Genomic DNA, 19902 nt, shown 5'->3' on the forward strand with positions numbered 1-19902 from the left:
TTCCCTCTACAGCATTTGATCTAATCGTAGCTATTATTTCTAAATACATGTAAACAAGCTCCAAGTTTATCTTTTATCCTTTCTTCCCCTTTGTGATGCATTTTCTTATTTTTTGTAATGCGTGAGTGTGCCCTACTCTCTGTACAAGTAGTAGCTCTATAGCAAATAAGAACCAAGCTCCAAAAGGCTGGCCTGGGCAAGCTATTTCAACCTTTGATCTCTCAGGACATTTCCCACCTTGCCAAAACAAGCTGCAGCTCCCATGTATCACTAACACTGCATAACCCAGTGCTAATACTTGAAATTTCCAGGGTTATGTGTTTTCAGTGCAACTATGTCATCTTAAAAGGAGTGCTCCAGAAAACAGTATGTTCTACCATTAGTTCCAGCTTATGCAAATAACCTGCTTGTGTTTAAAATTACTCAATTTTAATGCTCTACAAACCCGGAAGCTCCAAAATGAAATGAAATAAAACCAACTATTTGTCCTTGGGGCAGAGTATATCATGACACATGTAATCTGCAAAACAGCAACATTAATTATTTTTCTGCCATCTTCCATTATATGCTGTGGTGATGGTTGGATTCACATGTACTACCAGACAGACTCAACTGTTAGTTCAGTTCCCAGATCCTAAGATTGTGAATGGCTGTGATGGAACAGTTACTGGCCTATCCTATGCTGCTAAGTAGAATTCTGCTCTATTGCCATCAGCCCAACACTCAATTGCCTTAGTAGATTATTTGAGATATTATTTGCTGATTTTACAGTGGCTAAAACCATTTAAGGGCAGTACATAAAATAATTGTTTTTATTCTGCCCTTACCCTACTCATGCCATCCCCTCCATCCATTTTCCTGCTATGAAACAGTGTTATGGGTTGTGGTATCAGGAGGAGCTTTCTGTTCAACAGTGGAACAGACTTCCTTGGAAGGCGGTGAACTCTCACTGGAAGTTCTTAAGATGAGGTTGGATGGCCATTGGTCATTGATAAGATTCCTGGGTTTTAGGGTGTGGACTAGATGACCCTCACAATCCCTTCTAACTCTACAGTATTTTGCTTCTAAACACTGGAAACTATGCTGAAAAAGTTCCAAGAAGTCAGTTTTCACAGGCTTATCCAGACTGCAATACGCTCATTAGAAACTCTCTACCTAAGTGGCTCTTGAAATAGCAGCCTCAAAACAGTGAAACACAGGCGTGTTATCATAATAAAAGTGTCTTCCTTATTAATATTTGCCCTGGTTTCTTTAAGGCTTGGCATCTTTCTCAATAATGTATGAAAGTGGGTTGAAGAGACGGCACAGAAATTCTGCTTTAGGACTTAGCTGACCCAAATACACAGTTCCCCTAAATGTTTCAGGGAAAAGCATTGCCTTCCCCCTCCCTCTTTAGCCTCCTTTACTGCTGCATTGCAGGACTGTAAGTTCAGGTTATTATGCAGTATCATCCTAAACATAAATTAAAATGGCTCCCAGGACCTTTCCTACTCTTGCTGTTTGGGTGCATATTTGTACCTTCATCAGACATTGGTTTGCAGAAAGAAGACCTGTGTTTGGGGGGGGGGGGCAAAGCAATAACTGTGCCTGTTGATCTAACTGAGCTCACCACTGTTTGTAACTGAACTGAATTTTTTAAAACTTATTTAATTAATTACTCTGTCTTTCCCTGCAGAGTCAGTGCTCTGTTAAAAAAAGAAATAAATTGCATCAGCAGTATGGTTTATGAAATTTCTGCTGTAGAATCTTCAGGACTGAGATGTTACTGCATCTTATCCCTAACCCTTTTTGATTCATGTTGACAATTAATGAAATAATAATTATATATCTTTATATACTCACATGGGACGCGGGTGGCGCTGTGGGTAAAACCTCAGTGCCTAGAACTTGCCGATCGTATGGTCGGTGGTTCGAATCCCCGCGGCGGGGTGAGCTCCCGTCGTTCGGTCCCAGCTTCTGCCCACCTAGCAGTTCGAAAGCACCCTTAAGTGCAAGTAGATAAATAGGTACCGCTTTATAGCGGGAAGGTAAACGGCATTTCCATGTGCTGCGCTGGTGCTGGCTCGCCAGAGCAGCTTCGTCACGCTGGCCACGTGACCCGGAAGTGTATTCGGACAGCGCTGGCTCCCGGCCTCTTAAGCGAGATGAGCGCGCAACCCCAGAGTGGGTCACGACTGGCCCGTATGGGCAGGGGAACCTTTACCTTTACCTCTTATATACTCACATATTCCAAGATGATGCCCGTGGAACTTAAAGTTGATTCACATGACCAAACTGCTGCGTTTGAGAATGGCGGAGGATCTTTGCAGAGAATTCAGTGTGTTGTGTGATTGTTTAAATATGTGCCTTGCTCACTACTCAACCACGTTTATTATATCACAGTAGCCCTAGATCCAGCATTTTGGAAATAAGGACTGTTGTGTCACATGAAATTACCAGACCATGATAAAGAGGTCTAAGAACAACAATCACAAAGCTAAAGGATGCCTTTTCATCTCAGCTTCACTTGCTGCAAGCAAGTTGACAAGAGACACATCAGAGGGCAAACTAAAATTCTTCTGGTTTGTTGAATCAGAGGGTGATTTTATTCCTGACCCTGTCCTCTTTCAGTTACTTACAGAAGAACAAAGATGGCCTAAACACAGATGTTAGCATGGAATGCCTCGGCAGTGATGATAATCACAAATGAACAATATCACTCTTTTGATTTGAAAGGCATTTTCTATTCACAATATGCCCTTTACTGTGGAGGGAGATTCAACCAATGTGATCTACTGTTGCTACTACTACACTAATGCTTGCTCTGCCAGTTGGTAGATTCCTTAAGGCTTAAGCCAAAGAATATTCTACTTAAGTTATCATTATTAGGGATGTATGAGCACCTTGGTGCAGGTTCCCAAGGGGTTTGGTGCTTTATGCACAACACACCAGTGGGCTCTCAAAACTTCTGCTCTCTGCATTTTACCACCCACCCCAAGGGTTCACCAAATGTATCTGGAACAGGTGAAGTGAGAGAGTCCAGTGGTATAGGCAGATATGCCAGCTCCTCAGTGTTGAGTCTTTCACTTAGAGGAATGTATTGAGATTACAAATCTCAAAAGATGCTCAGCAGAGAAGCTGGTACACCTCCTGGCACTTGCTGCTCTCCCCTCCTCTTCCCCAGCCCCAGATAAGTTTGATGAGCTCTCATGACACCAGGAGAAGGCAAGGCAGCAACAATGAAGGTGAGTGAACCAGCTCCTCAGTGGAGCATCCTTTCCTGCCAATGGTTGGAGTGGAACCACAAGTCTCATTGGACACCCCCCCCAAGGAATGGGAGCATCCCTGCCACCACTGCCACAGGTAAATTTGGTGTGTCTTTGGGGTGGCAGGGGAAGGAAGAGACAGTCACTGTGGAAATTCGAAGCATGGGATGAATGGGACCCTACTCAACCTACAGTGACCTCACACGTGAAGGTGCTCTTATTTGTTTTCTTGTGACATCCCTAAACATTATGCTACAACCACAAAACAACCACAAATTCATTAAAATGTCAGGTCCTTTAGATACTGTGCACCCAAACCATTAAGGGCTTTAAAGATGAAACCCATTCCTTTAAACGTGGCTCATAAAAAAGTTGAAACCAACTAAAATAGTATATAATGTTACACTAACCAGATAAGTATTTTCCAGGAAAGCAGGGACACCAACATAAATTGGTTTAAGTGCTCAAAGTCACAGCCAACAAATGAGCTTCCAGAAGTAATACTGGATTGAGAAGCACTTCCAAGCTATGAACCCAGCTCTTAAGGTGTTACCCTTCTACGCTCTAGCAATCAAAATTTGACACATTCAGAATGGGTAAGTGAAAAGCTGAAAAAAAGAACCTGTTCTACACTATGAAAAGAAGAAGATTCACTATGAGAAGTTCCAATACACACAAGTAACACAGATAAAGTAAGTGGTCTCCTTTATAGCTGTTTCTCACTGAGTACTTAAAGGAGCATCCCTTAGATATTGCATAGAGTGCCTTCCATTTAATGAACTGGAGCTCAGGAGTCTACTTTAGAAGAAAGGAATGCTGTGCTGCAAAATGAAAAAGCAACAGGGAGGAACTCAGTATTTATAATGCTAATGATGCAGGAAGTCTGGATGAACTACATTTGGTACAGGCTTCTTAGGGAAAGAAATGAATTCAGGAGTTGCTGCAACCACAGATAACCGAGTGAGCAACGTGCTCCAAAAAAAGGTTGAGAGCAGACTGCGCCTTTTTAAGCCTCTGTCTCCAGACTACCTCTTTCAGGGTCTGACCCCTGTTGTGAAGAGCATCAGATTCTTCAGGGCCAATCCTCTGGCCTGAAAATGGGCCTTCTTCTCTTCTATATCCTCCTGCATGGGACATGCCCTGTGCCACTAGTGGTGCTACAGGAGGTTCTTCTGGGGGATTCTGTCCATCAGCCTCAAGTGCTATGGTTTCTGCATCTCCAGCAGCATGCTCAGAGCCCTGGACCTAAACTGGCTTCTGAGCTGGAGACTCTGTAGCCTTCAACTCAAGAATCTCGATTGCTGCTGGACTCTGAGGTCATGACAACACCATTTCTATATTTATGTTAGTTTAACCTTGTACAAGACCATGTCAAAAGCAGAAACCTCTCCCTCAGTGTGGCACATGAAACTGCATGAATTTCAGAGCCAGAAAGAGGGAAGAGAGGAAGAGTTTGTAATACTACAGATCCTATTTTTCATGTGGAGGTTCCCCATGTGATTTAGAACTCAGATTGTCCAAGTTTTCACATTACATGGGAAACCTCCTCAAGTACAGCAGGCTGCAGAAGTTATGACAAGGGTGGCAATGGTGGGGGGTGGGGGTGGGAGGAGCTGTGTGACCTTGGAGGCAGGGCTAAATGCAAGGCGACAAAGCCCCTGTCACCATGATTACCCTCTTCATGCAAGTATGGGAGCACTAAACTATCACAACAATAAAAGCAGGCAAGCATATAGTCCGCTGTGTTATTTCAGGGTCAACTGTATCTGGAAGCAGTTGTCCACAGCTGGTTCCTAGACTCCTCCCAGCCGAGCAGCTGCCAGCATGCTAACATGTTGCTCCATCGGGTCGTGGTCCAGGTTGCTGGCAAGCCTGCCTGATCTTCTGCCCAACAGCTGTGAAATATTCTGGGAACTTTGTCTCTCTTACATATGTCACAGTCAGAGAACATGGAGGAGAGCTAATTGCTGAATAGGGATGGCAGTTCTGGTCCTAGAATTATTTAACTAGAAATTCCTGAACTTTCAAACAATACAGAAATAATAGTTAGTCAGAGTGTTACCTCAAAATAGCTTTCACACACTCAGGAAGGTGTGGATCAAAAATAGGAAATGGCAAAAGAAAAAGAGTATGGAAGCTTTTACTGGAGATCTGGAGTGATGCACAGGCAAGAGGTGAGTTGAACAGACAAGGAGAGACATTTCATAGGTTAAATTGTGTTGCAAAGAAAAATTTACCCTATGCCTGTAATTATATGTAGATGACTCCACAAAGTTATTCAGGTGTCAAGATCTGGTTAATTGGGGGCAAAAGTAAAATGGAGTGCAAACTTGAGAATATACAATATTTGATGGCAGAAGAACTGACTACTGATAACCAGCTTTCCCTGGTTTCTAATGAGCATTTGCATATGAATATTTATTCTGGATAATGTATGTTGGAGCTAATTTTGTGGAATTGGTGCATACTATAGATGTTTTTGAAAAGAGGAATCTAATTTTACAGAAATATTACTTGAATTTTACATCAAGAGGATTCTAATGAAAATAAGCACATGGATGAATTTATCCCATGACACCTACCAGACAGTCTCTTCAATACAGATGACTGGTGAAAGTTTTTAAAACTGGCACAACACAATGAAGGCTTTGCTGCAAGTCCTTTCACTTCCTCCCCTTTCTGAAACCCAGTTTTGTGCCAAAAATTATCACACATTTTTTTTTACCATTATCCACCAATTAATGAGAAAATAAATTGTATCAGAAAATTATCAAAGGGGAGGGGGGGAAATTCTCATGGATAGGTTGCAGAGTTTTTGCTGCCCTTGCCTTCTTTTGAGGGTGCATGTGAGCATCATTTCTATTATTCCACAAATCTTCTCATCAGTGATCTGCACTATGCAGCCTGACAGGTGTCTGCCCTTAATAAAAGCCCAGAGATCAATCCTTCCTGAGACAAATCCTTCCATGGGTCTTTTTCAAGAGAAGGAAGTGCAGGCAGCCAGACACTGCAAATTTGGTCACCTCGCAATGATACAGTAAAAGCTTAACATCCACCAACATTCTAAAGAAATTCTCAAGTGCCCCGATATTTAAGCAGAAAAATGGAAGCCTGTTTCACAAGGGGAAACTTTTAAGAAATTGGAGGACAGATTTCAGCAAAGCATTCTTGAACTCATCATATCATGGCTTAATAAGGCAAGGTATGACCAAGAATTTTGCCTGTACACACAGCTACTTCTCCCTTCAAAGTGGAAGCCATCAAACCAGGAAGCTTCCCTGGTTGCTTCTCATTTCATCAGAACTGGTGCACTAAGGTTTGGAATAAACCAGAATATTAAACCACAGTCCTAACTTGTTCAGCAGCTGACAAACATAGTGCTGGCTGACATTAATAAGCCACAGCTAATCCCATGCCACTTGCCTGCTTCCCTTTCTTCTCTTGTGGCACAGATAAGAAGCTTTCACTTCTGGTTTTTTATTGTTCTTTCCTCCTCTTTATTAACTGCAGCTTGTCATTTCTTCTGAACCTAACAAAGTGAAATAATCTTGGCATATTTCCAGCATTCTATAGTTAACTTCAAACAAGCTGGCTTGTTTCAACAAAGCATTCCTAATATGAACTTCAGTTAATGTTAAACTGAAGTTAATTTAAAAAAAGGGGGGGCAAATGTTTCCAATCACATGGCCATGCTGGATGACAGGAGCTCAAGGCCCACTGCTGCTCATTCTAACATTCCCCAACCATTCCCATCAGCCATCACCAGCATGGAGAATGTTTAAGGATTATGGAAGTTGTAGTCTAAAACATCTGGAAGATTGGGGTAGTCTGAAATAAACTGTGATATATCATATTTGAAATGGCTGGTAGTTTCTCAGTTCATATCAAACTGTAAACTATGGTTAACTTAAGGCTTACTGGTTTGATTGCTTATAGCACAATTGTAGAAGTGAAGAGGCTGCATCTGCTAACAAAAGGGTTACTCAGGTCTTGGCATAGTAAGCCTATATACTCACTTCTCAACATCTGAGTTTTTATTAGAGTGATTGTTGTCTGTCTCCGCATTGTATTCTCATCACATCATCAGCCTCCATCTGCTCAAGAGGAATGAATTAATTTTCAGGTAAGTAAACACACTAAGTAAGGACCTCAGTGCAACTCACTGATGTTGAGTGGTGAGCTAGTAATGTTTTTACACTACTGCATAATTTTTAGCAGCCATGATTGGGCAAAGAACTCCCATTATACATGTTCTCCAAGGGCATTTTTAATTCAGTCATTTTTAATCTCAGCTTATCGGTTCACAGAAAATGTGGTGTTACAAAGCTTTCCCCACCCACTTATTACAGAGATATCCACTTGATCATGAGAAAACAGAGGGCAACTTTTGAGAATAATGATACTCCCCATTGCTATCTGTAGCCTACAGTGCTTTGGCTGATATGTCAAGAAGCCACAGAACTCTCTACATTCTTCCTGCATCACAATGGCACAGCCTGAGAGGAAGGTTCCCAGAAGCAAAGTAGTGTTTACCATAATGAATCAAACTGGCTTTGAGCAGTTGAAATCAGCCACTTGATGTTACTGTAATAAAGTTTCATTTTCTAAGGTTAACAGTCTCCAGATGCACAAATATTCCCTCTGGATAGTACTTTAAAACACCACCCAAAGATCAAATTCTGCTTAAGAAGCGGGATATTGTGTTTTGGAAAATGCATACAGCGGGTGGAGCAAAATCACCAGCGGGTGGATAAAATTTTTCTTAAAGCTTCCGTACCAGTCCATCCAAGGGTTTATATATTTTACACCAGGGACAGAATGTGAGCTGAAAAGCATGGGCCCGGTGCAGACATGATGAAAGCTTGTCTAAAGAAACATGCTGTCATTAACAGAACAAATTATGTCTGCTTACAATGAAGAGTGGTTTAGGTCCATTTTCTTTTTTGCAGGCACCTTTTTAATCCATGGAAGCATACAATAAGAAATAAATTGAAGCAAGATGGGAGGAGGGAAAGCAGCAATGTTCATCGGCCACCAGCGGGTTGTTTTAACAATTCAAATAGTCAAAGACATGTGGCTCTTAAGAGTGTGCTGTGGATATGTATCATAATCAATACTGACTTCATTTGCATCTGTCCAGAGGCTGAATGGCCACCTATCAGGAATGCTGCAGCGGCAGATTTCCTGCATCAGCATGGAATTGAACTAGATCATTCTTTTTCATTTCCCTTCCAATTTTGTGATTATGTGTCCTTTTGTCTGATCCTGCACCAAGTCAGTTGTTCCATATGTAGCCCTATGCAATCACAACCCCATGTTAACAAAATTTGAACTTTTTCTAAAGGTTAGATACTCTGAATACATATGCCCCTACATAAAGAGATAAGAGTATAATCTACCCTCCATACAGACAGCTCACTGAAAATAAAACTAGCTGCTTAAACCCCTTGAACAGGTATTAAAAGGACTTTCTCTGCTTCCATGTCCCAGCATTGTTCCATTCTCCAACTATATCATCACATTCTGCGAAAGTTATTTAGCATAGGCGATTTATTTTCTACTACTGCAAGAAAAAAACTGGGTTTTAAATCTGGTGTGTAAAATATGTAGCATTTTGCAGAGGATTACAGACAGTATGCAATTAGATTGCAACTGCATAAAACAGGAGATTCAGAGCTCTTAAACTTTTCAGATTACCACAAGATAAAAAGTAAAACTGGCAGAAATGCTAATATGAGTAGTCTAAAATTAAACACAACTTTTACATGTCTTTGTGCATTCTTATTCGATTTCTGAAAGTTATAAGATATTAATGACAGAAATCTCTCATGATGCATGTATTACCAAATGACTAACTGGTAATAATAATAATAATAATAATAATAATAATAATAATAATAATATCTTTATTGTCATTGTCCCCTCTCGGGGACAACGAAATTACTTGACTGCTCCATAAAAACACTAATTAAAACAATACAGTATAGTACAGCAAGGAAGATTAGATGACTTTCAAAGTCCAGGCTTCCCATTCAGGGCCGAGATCGCTCTGGAGAAGAAGCTGTTCTTAAGACGGCTCGTTCTTGTCTTCATCGTCCTGTATCTCCGTCCCGACGGCAGAAGCTCGAAGAGATAGTGACCAGGATGCGATGGATCTTTTACTATGTCCAGTGCCTTCCTATGGCACCTTGTGGCATAAATCTGCTCTAAGGTGGAGAGTGGGCAGCCAACAATGCTCTCTGCTGCCTTAACAACTCTGCACAACCCCATCCTGTCCTGGGTAGTACAGCTTCCGTACCACACACATAAGCCATAAGTGAGCACGCTCTCAATGGCACAGTGATAGAAGGCAAGCAGCAGTTTCTGCGGAAGATGGTTTTTCCTTAGAATTCTCAAAAAGTACAGTCTCTGCTGCGCCTTCTTCACAAGCCCCCTTGTGTTGACACTCCAGGACAGATCCTCTTGTAATTCAATGCCCAAAAATCTAATGCAGCATGGTCTATGCTGTCCTCAAAGAATGACTCCTGTACACACATACACTTAAGTCTTGCTTTCTTATTTTAAATATTCTCTCTATTAAGCACTTAACATGCACAAAGCATTATTTCTTTCTTTCAAAAACACCACACTACAACCTTTGGGCTAAGTGAATAGGAATCCTTCCTACTTCCAGAAAGGTTCAGGTTCCATCAGGGGTGGCAACCTGAGTAAAATATTTTTGGGGGGAGGTAAGTGCTGTCCTGCATAATTGATCACAAGACACAGCACATGCACACCATTTGAATGGCAATACTTATCAACTTTGGGGCCCCCACTCCCCTCAAATTTTTTATGGGGGGGGTGAAGGGACCTCTGCCACTAGGAGTTGGTTCCTATAGGTTCAATACCCCCTGTGGCCAAACATGCTAGCTAGCAACCACCCGTTGGAAACCATCCCAGCAGATTTAAACCATACATTTCCAAGATGTTCCTCACATTCTTGAGGGGTTGGAGCCTAATTTTGTAATGAAGTCTGGAGTGAAAATGGGAGAGAGGTTGGTATTACAACCCTGTCTATTACGGTGGCATTTCCAGTACTTGACTTTCCACTTATCTTCCTCCACTTCAGTGGTTCTGAAACACTTTAATTTCCAGAAAATTGTAGTGCCAGGGAGCCAGAGATGGCACTGCAGAAACCTGCATGATGTGCCACCCCCATTGTTTTTGAATCCCTGAACAGGTGAGAAAAGCAGTCTCAGTTATGCTCATCACCCCCTAGGATGGGAAAAAAGAACTACCACTACCATGAAGTAGCGTATGGTAGGGAATCTCAGGAACATACCCTTCACAAAGGAATGCTGCTTTTGGGCTGAAAAGTGTTCCTTGGCCCTGAAGTAGAGAGACTATATGGTAGCACTCTCTTTTAAGTGAAGCTTTGTTTGTCTTCAACTCTGTTTCCCACTCTTTTGGGGTCAGAGGCTCTGCACATGCTACAACTGCATAACAAACTATTCCCATCACTGCAGCTCCATGCTAGGAAAGTCTTCAAGTTGTTGATTTCTATGTGTCATTAATCTGTTGAAGTGCAGAAGTTCTCATGGGTTAAAAAAGGTGGAAACTGAAGTATGTTTTCATGAAAGGCCATGTCAAAAGGGACAGATTGTGGGATGAAGTACTGGACATAAGGTTTAAACATCAAGGATTTAATTTAAAAGAGAAAGAAATGGACAATTGCTTCCCTCCATTTTGCTTTTTCCGTGCGGTCATGGCTGGGCGGTGAGGGACACTGGGAGGTTAATGAAGGACAGAAGAGATTTAGGAAGGAAATTCTGGAACAGCTGAGAGAGTAGGAGGGCTGGGAGAAAATTCATCAAAGAAAAAAGGATAAGAACATTACAAAAGGGGATTTATTTCAGAGTCGTTTGGAAGGAAATTTCAGAGGGAATAAAAAGGGCATTTAAAAATAGCTTTCACTCCCAATATTAGAGAGTTTGGTAAATTCATCCTATGTCCCATGGCACCAGCTTGCCTAGCATTAACCTACCATTACCCTCATGCAATATTAATTTGTTATTATTCCCTGGAAAGCAAAATACTAGCCCAGTCATTTGTCTGATATTCATGGTATATTTTAGTAATGCTTCAATCCAACCCACTTGAAACCTTTTCTATGAAAACAGTACAGTGGTACCTCTGGTTATGTACTTAATTCGTTCCGGAGGTCCGTTCTTAACCTGAAACTGTTCTTAACCTGAAGTACCACTTTAGCTAATGGGGCCTCATGATGCTGCTGCGCTGCCACCACGCGATTTCTGTTCTCATCCTGAAGCAAAGTTCTTAACCCAAGGTCCTATTTCTGGGTTAGCGGAGTCTGTAACCTGAAGTGTATGTAACCTGAAGCGTATGTAACCTGAGGTACCACTGTACACTGTAACTTCCATTAGCCATAGCTATCAAAGAACTTAGTAAAACAGTTTCACCTAAGACTGTCACAGCTTTGAGGTGGCATTCAATCACACACCAGCAATTTCAGGTTGAGAAATTATAGCTGATTGTGAGGTCTTGTTTTGTATGTATTTATTTAATTGCATTTAGAAATTGCTTCCAATAAAATACCTTGAAGCAATTTCACAATCGAAATGTCGGCAACAAAAACAATTGCACAATTTTGTATATAAAAAGCAACAAACCCACTTCCCCAGGAGATCAGACTTCTTGCGATAAAGAAAGTGACAGGAAAATGCACTGGGAAGTATGCGATAACATGTAACCTCCCAGCAAACAAATCAGAATTAATGCTCAATAAACAGGTTTGTGTGTAAGTGACCTGAATATTTCTTGGTGGTGATGTAGAGCTAAGCACTGTACAGGCATGAAGGTGAAATGGATGCTCTGTGTCCAGGGCATAGAAGAATCTGCATGTACAGAACTATATAGTTACAGAATGCAGTTGGAGGATGTTCCCACATGGCAACAACTCTGAGCCTAGGAAGGGTAAAGCATCAGTAGAAAATCATCCTAACCTTTGCTCTCTAATCTGTTAATGTGTAGAGAGTTTATGTGTGAAAGAGCATTCTGTCATGAGGTCTTTCACCTGGCCTTCAAAGTGATATGGTCCCAATCGCTCTTCTAAATATGTAGGCCAGCACTACTTCTTCTTTTTAAGAGAGAATAAAGTCAAGGGACAGGGCTTATTAAAGAGTGGAGGCAGAAAGGAGACCTTCATAGAAACAGAAAACATTAGGTGACGTCTCCTCTACAGATCTAGAATATGTTTTGCAGAAGAAATTAAAGGGAAGCATGCAAAACTAATACAACAGGGTGGTGCAATCCAGACAGAGGGAGCAATATGGAAGACATGGAGATTTTGGCATGTAAGCTTTTGTTGAGTGGAGGAAGCAAGAACTCAAACCTCATGGGTGGAAACAATATACTCTTTTGAGCACAATGATGGAGAGTGCAAGGGGAAATTATACCAAAAGGAAGATGGATTCAATAGAGAAGAAAGGGGGAGGGGAGAGGAAAAAGAAGCATAATGTGATCATAGTGATGGGAAGGGAAGGAAGAGCAAAAGCTACCCTCTTGCCCTGCACAGGTTGTAAAATGGAGAGAGAGGATTATTTAAGGCACACTTATTTAGACTAGGAAAGAGATACCAGTATTAACCCAGTCATTGTCATAACAATTTCCCCCTCACCTCCTGGCAACTTTCATATATGGCAGAGGATCACTCCAGCACTGTGTCCTACTAGTAACTCAGACTCAGGCTGTGTCTCAGTGATGGAACTTCCCAGGCAAGACTGGAAAGGTTTCCTTTCTGAAATTCTAGAGAGTTCTTGCCAGTCAGTGTAGGCAATACTAAGCTTGATGGACCAATGGTGTGAATCAGTATACCATAGTTTCCTGTATTCCTAGCAACTTGCACTGGAGTGGCCAGAGAGAGAGCAAAGGGGAGTACAACTCACAGACAACTGAAAATCCACAATACGCCAGTAGCATGTATGGAATTTACACAAGTCTTTAACATTCCCCCCCTCCCCAGAAATCTCAGTCAATAAAACCTATTGTACACAACCCATAATGTTCCAGAACACATAACAACAATGTAAATTAAGTTCACCACATTGATTTCATTTCAAATCAGAACAACATGGTTATAGCGGAAGCGGATGAAGAAAGATGTGTACAAACTCCTTAATTGGTTACTGAGGTTGTTGTTTTTATATAGCCTTCTACTGAAATCTGCTCTCAGATAATGTGTTGCATTGCAAAGATGAATCCTAGACAGTTTCCCAAATCTGTTTACAAGCTTGCGGTACTGAACAGATGCACACTCTCAACAGATGTTAGCATTCCGAATCCAGGGATGGCAGCTTCTTCAAAACAGAGCAATGTTGCTCTTGATAACTAAATCTCACCTAACCCAAAATGCATGCACCTTCAGTTTTTGAGCCTGAACTCTCAGAGGAATGTTGCAGGCTAGGCTTCCACAAAAGTGCAGCACCCAGCTTGTACATGGGTTGGCAAGAAGTGAAGATGGGAGCATCTTATTCATATATTGAATGCACTGAAACAATATGTCTGGTATGGTAGGGAAACACCTTGTATGGTCCAAGGAAGAGCTAAACAATTGAAAACTGAACCTAGGGCAAGTTCTTCTCAGTCTCAGATCAAGTGGATTCACCTAACAGCTAACTATTAGCTAAGGTCTCCACTCTTCTACTAGGAGTAACATAGATCCTACAAGGTTATTTGAACCGCTTTGAGGGCTGTTGTTTTTTACAGTCAAGTGGTATATAAATTTTATGAAACAGTAGATTAAAATAAAAATTCTTGCCCAATTAGAAGGACACTTAAGGCACCCCAAGCCACAGGTATTTGTGAGCAATAGACATGTTGAATTGGTACACCCAGCATCTACATTTGAACTACTTTGCCCCAGGTATCTCTGCTGATCTCTGTTCCTCTAAATAAACTTATAGGATCAACATGGATGACCCACCAGCAGCAGTGACATATATTAACCACCCTTGTAGCAAGCTCCCATGCTGTGATGAGCCTCTGCTAAGACATACTTGCTGTTCAACTTTCTGTGTTGGTACCTAGAAAAGCCTTTAGAATTAAGAAGTGAGCCAAAGTGACTGAATGGAAGGAAGGATGTCAGAGGAAGTGCTTGCTGCTTTATCAGCTCCAGAGTAGTAAGAAAATATGGAATAGTGGCATTGCCCATCTTCATTATTTCATAGTCTTAATGAACCAGGACTGTTAGAACATCATGTCCTATCTTTAGGTCAGGCATTAACAGACCGTGATTAAAAGACCAACAATGACTTAAATGGCCTTTTTAGACTCTCAAATAATATACTAAGTGAAGCCTCAGTGGTACATGAAGGAATACAAAATCCATTATCTTCCAGAATGTGACTATACAAAGGACAATGCCTGATTGTCACTGTGTAGCTCTGAACACGTAAAAGTGAGATGTCTGGGGTTTAGGTCAAACCAGTCTTGAAATCTGCTCAACTGAATCAATTCACCCATCATTTTAAATTTAGAGTGAGATGTCCTAGGCTTGTTGACAGGTTTGCTCTCTCGACAGGTACAGCATGTGTTCATGATTCTTGCTTAATTTCCCCTCTAAAGAGTAATTTGAAGTGCAAGAAGTTGTGGGTGGGATGGGAAAAAAGGAGGGAGTCTGTCTTCTCTGCAGAAAAAAACAACACACAATTATCCAACTTCTTTAAATGCTCAAACAGATGACAAGTGAGCAAGCTCTCAGTGCCACTTGCAAGTTCCAGATTTTAAACAACACACTCTCTTTTACAGTCAGTAATAGATCCCCAAGCTTCCATAGAGCAGGAAAGGGAGTCAGGAAAAATAAACCCTACAAACACACATGCACACACACATTTTTTTTTATCTCTTTGAACTCAGAGGATAGACTCTCACTCATGAAGTTCTTCTGAGATAAATGGGTTGTTATTGGAATACAAACTAGGGTCGCAGAGTAGGGAGCATGAATGTTTATGTGCACTTGAGTTCTTTGATGAGTGCCAATCATTTCTGCAGTTTGTTCGCCACCTACGTGCTCTCAAACATGCAACACAGACATGCACACACTCCTAATCTGCTCTCCTCCAGAAAAAGAGAAAGGCTTAAAATGGGCACATCCTTAACCCTCAAAATAGTGGCTCAGTGTATAAGCACATTCATATCTCAGGGAGAACAATAGAAAATACATGTGATAAGATGAAGATTTGAAAGCTTGGGTGTGGTTTGTTTATTTGTTGCAATTTCTCCCCCCCCCCAAGTGCTATTCAAATCTCCTGGGTGAACATCAATATGACAGCACTGACAACCAATTAATCATGAAAATCATCATGCCACACAAGCAGTCCTGGTGCTGGTTTTTAATTGAAGACTGACACCCACCCATACCCACAAACTCCCACATACACACAAGATTTTTGTTGAGTAAAATAGTATTCTAAGGCTGTGGTTCTAAATGGACAAATGTATGTACACTTCACTGTCCAAAGATGTGGTGATGGAACTACCTTAGCTTATTTTTACAAAAGGAATCAGACAAACAGGGATGGTCCTATCATTGCCGACTAAGCCATGATGGAGAAATGAAATCCTCATGTTCAGTGGCAGGGTAGCTCTGAAAACCAGACACTAGAGACAAAACTATTAGTACTATTCATCACATTTCTTAGTTGCCTTTCTAAAATAAAAAAGACCCAATGCAATTTACAGAACTATAAAATGTGATGTAAGAGTTTAAACAATAAAATAGCAATCAATCTCTGTAATACTAAAAGCATACACACCATAAAAATTAAAAGAAAAACTGGCAGAATATAAAATTAACCAAAAACAAACAGAAAAATAATAACTAACCCCCCCCAGCCCATTACATGCCATCAAATGGCCAGAAGCAGAAGAAAGTTTTAATCTGACACCAAAAATATAGTGCAACCTTTTGATACCTTTGCGCCCTGCTGCTAGGCTTTCCAGAAGAATCTGGTAGGTCAGTGTTAGCAACAGATTACTGGACCTTTAGTCTGATTCAGCAGAAGTCCTCTTTTGTTTTTCTGTAGAGATCCTTTTTAGAAAGTTTCCACCTCCGTTTATACTGTACTGTCAAAATAACATCTTAATAGGGAACCACTTCATCACCCTTGTGGAGAGATCAAGAGGTTCTAAATGCATGTAAAACTTGCCCATTTGACCAGAGGCAAGACATATGAGTCCCCACTTTGCTCAGTTCAATGGAAGCATGAACTGAGGACATATTTTACTTGGGATAACCTGAAAAGTTGTCTTCTTAAGTACAATATTTGAGAAACCATGATGTGAGAGATTGCCCACAACATTTTGTTAACAGTGTACATTGTACAGCTCTTCTTTTCTTGCACTTCAGGACATGTAGAACCTCAGGCTGTTTCACTTTCAACCTTGACCTGAACTGCTTGCAGCAGCAGTAGCAACGGCCCATGGTACTGGCTGCAAATTGTAAGCGTACTAAGAAAAGATATACTTTAATAGGCACAGCAGGCTTGCATGACTTTCTCTTCTACAGAAGTGTAGTGCCAGAGAAACAATTCTGAACAAATTTACACACTTATTCTAGCAGAGAAATGATAATTTATGCCTGGCAAGGGTATAACTCTCCCAGTGCATTACAAGGGCCTCAGTCATACCTTTAGTCAACTGCTCGACACCAGTAATAAAGGCTGCTTGGAAATAATGTTACAGAATCATCTTGAAAGCAAGAGCTGTGAAAAATGTGTCTGAATTTAGCAAGCTAGGAAGCCCAAGTGGACACTCAGAGAATAATCCATATGCCTACACTTAGCAATCCACCCACAACCCAGTCCCTTAGATAGGGCAATGCAGACTCAAATGACACATTTATTGCAGTTTCATTCTCCACCATGCCTGCCCATGTATCATCTCCACAGCAGCAGTTCTGTTAATTGAGACCAGCTGCTTCAATTCTGAATTATTCTCTCTAGAAATATTGATAGTATTACGTTATGATTAGAAAGCACTTTACCAAATGCCTCTCAATTCTGCACTGCTCAAATGAAGAGCAGCTGCAGAAAAAAGGGGCCAGTTCCCTGAATATACAAAATAAAAAAGCTTTAGCCGCAAAAAATAAACTGAACTAAACTTGGTAGGAGAGTGATGAAAAAAAGAGGTAAATACAGTCAGAGACAACCAAATGCAACGAAAATCAACTTACACCGAGCACTTGCCTCAGTCATTTTGCCTGTAAATAGGGTTCCTAACAAGAGTTTAATATATTTATTAATATGTAAATTAATGGTTTACATATTTTCACTAGTGTATCAATGAACATAAAATATTGGACTCCATGAGTAAGTTGACATTTGGGAAAGACAAAAACTCTCCACTAATCTGCTGCCTGGACTGGACATCAGGGGCTGTAAGGATGCAACATGCTTATAAAGACAAATACAAAGGAAAGGATATTTCTTAAAACCCATGCAATAACCAAATTGTTCCTAAATTCATCTAGAAGTAGAATAGTTCATCTTTTCTTTCTAACAGAAGTTTCTTAGGGATGAAGAATTTAAATTTTAAAAGAACAAACAGAAAAGAAGCACATATTCTGGTAAAGACAGACTAGTGGTATCACCAAAAGTATTCCATTAACAATAATTCTATTAAATTTATCTTCCAGCCATATACACTCTTAATATTGTTAGAAACAGGGAATGAAACAGCCTTTCTCGGTCTCATTAAGCCTGAACAGGTCACTCACTGATGCAAAATCTAGTTTCAGAGCATTCCTATGCCAATAGTGAGCCCAGAAGACTCAGCCACCTATAATGAGGGAAATTCCAACTTCAAAGAACAAAGGTTCTCCACAGAAATAATCACAGCCCAGGACCAGATGCTCACATCTGTCAGAATAATGCAACTAGAACAGTCCCATTCTTGTGGTGTAACTTAGATCAACCCAACCTAGACATTAACTGTATTACATTAAATTACTTTGCCACTACTGGACATTAATTTTTGTTCTTAATTAAAGCACATGCACACACACCCCTCTTTAATTCCAGTCTCCCCACCCCCAGTCCTGAATTAATAGTATTATGCAAAACACAACCCTAGCACTGACAGGGATGTTTGTTAAACATAATTAAAGATATTAATTTTGCATGGAAGAGAAACCACTGAGCCAAAAACTTTTCTCCCTCTTTTTTCCAGATCTCCCATTAGAAAATTACCTTCATTAGCACTGACTCGCTGAGCTTCTCTCTGTTGACAATTTTTATAGCAACTTTTTGACATGTTACACAGTGAATCCCCAACTTCACAAGCCCTGCAAAAAGAAATAGAGAGAGAGAAATGGTTAGCGGCATACTCAGTTATCACGCTATGCTGGCATTTTACTCAACCATCTTGGATATTTATATATACTTTTCATGCTGTTGGTCCCTCTTTTTTACAGATGTGAATAGCAAACAGATTTAAAACAGGTCCTGCAGAACAGACATATCCAAGCATCATTCTTGGAATTTCTCATGGCTTAATCAGCAGTGGGCTAAAAAAACGGTTAGTCTCTTTCCATTCCCTCCTGATCTGCTGCTAGAATACTAGATTGTTTAAATTATTTGAATTTAAATATTTTTCTTGACTTATTCCAAAAACTTGCAGCAAGTAACAATGTTAAAATATCATACTAAAACCCAAAATGTCTTACAGTTGATCCTATGCATCTTTATTTGACAATAAGTCCCACTGAGTTCAATGCAGCGTTCTTTAAAAGCCTGCCCAATCCATACAGCAACCAAGTGTAGGGATGACAGATAAGTTTCATTCCCGTATCTGAATTCTAGCTCCTCGTGTCACCAGTAGCACCTCTTCTAAGCACAACAATCTTACTTCACACCAGATGCTGTGGTACCTCAAATGGAGGTTGGACACTAAAAGGCTACCTGCTACCTGAATGATTTAAATGTCTGGAAAGGGCTCCTTCTTACATTCAAGTTCTCCTTTATCTCAGTTTTGAAAGGTTCACATCATTCTATGAGCAAAATCGCCTAACTATCATTCATAGCTCATGAAGCAAAGCACTGCCTTGACTTCCAGTGTTTACCCCTTGAAGCTTCCAAATGTTTTGTGGATTATTTCAACAGAACTATCTAGCACAGCAACATTATTCAAAAACCAGGATATGGAGAAAGTGTTGAAGGTTACAAAGCACCAATCTATATTACTACCTTCCTTCCTGAGCTACTCAATTGGATTGCTGTTCCCTTAAGTCACAGAATCAGAATTTAAACTTAGCTGCTCACAAATCAAGATGGATAGTTCTTTCTTGGGCTCCTCTTAAAAATATATATATGTAAAGTTACAACTCTCTTATCTCCCTGCATGTATATCCCCAAAAGGTCCTGGAGCATCACAACACTATGAAACAGTCATCTTGTATATGCAAGTGTCTAAGGTCATCAAAGAAAAGCAGCCTGACTTAGGGAGTGTCACTGTACTATTATATATTTTTTAAAAAAACATTATAAAAAGAATATTCTCATTAACCATCAATTTTTCAGAGAAGCAAAACAGGCAGACACAAACCAAACATTGGGGGGGGGGGGAGAGGATATTTCTTACTTACTACCAGCTGTGCAAGCAA

The 19902-nt window shown here is 40.5% G+C and overlaps 1 protein-coding gene across 16 annotated transcripts in view; it reads right to left on the reverse strand.

Annotated features, from left to right (window-relative positions):
- The window catches only part of BRSK2 (BR serine/threonine kinase 2), a 389480-nt gene that overhangs the window by 163801 nt on the left and 205777 nt on the right, over positions 1-19902 (reverse strand). For all 16 annotated transcript variants that reach the window (XM_053394329.1, XM_053394309.1, XM_053394319.1 and 13 more), the window contains exon 2: positions 18491-18585. In XM_053394329.1, coding sequence (XP_053250304.1) covers positions 18491-18585 — 95 coding nt within the window. The remainder of the gene's footprint in view (positions 1-18490; positions 18586-19902) is intronic.

The sequence above is a fragment of the Podarcis raffonei genome, chromosome 1 (assembly GCF_027172205.1).
Source record: "Podarcis raffonei isolate rPodRaf1 chromosome 1, rPodRaf1.pri, whole genome shotgun sequence".
Classification (NCBI taxonomy): Eukaryota; Metazoa; Chordata; class Lepidosauria; order Squamata; family Lacertidae; genus Podarcis; species Podarcis raffonei.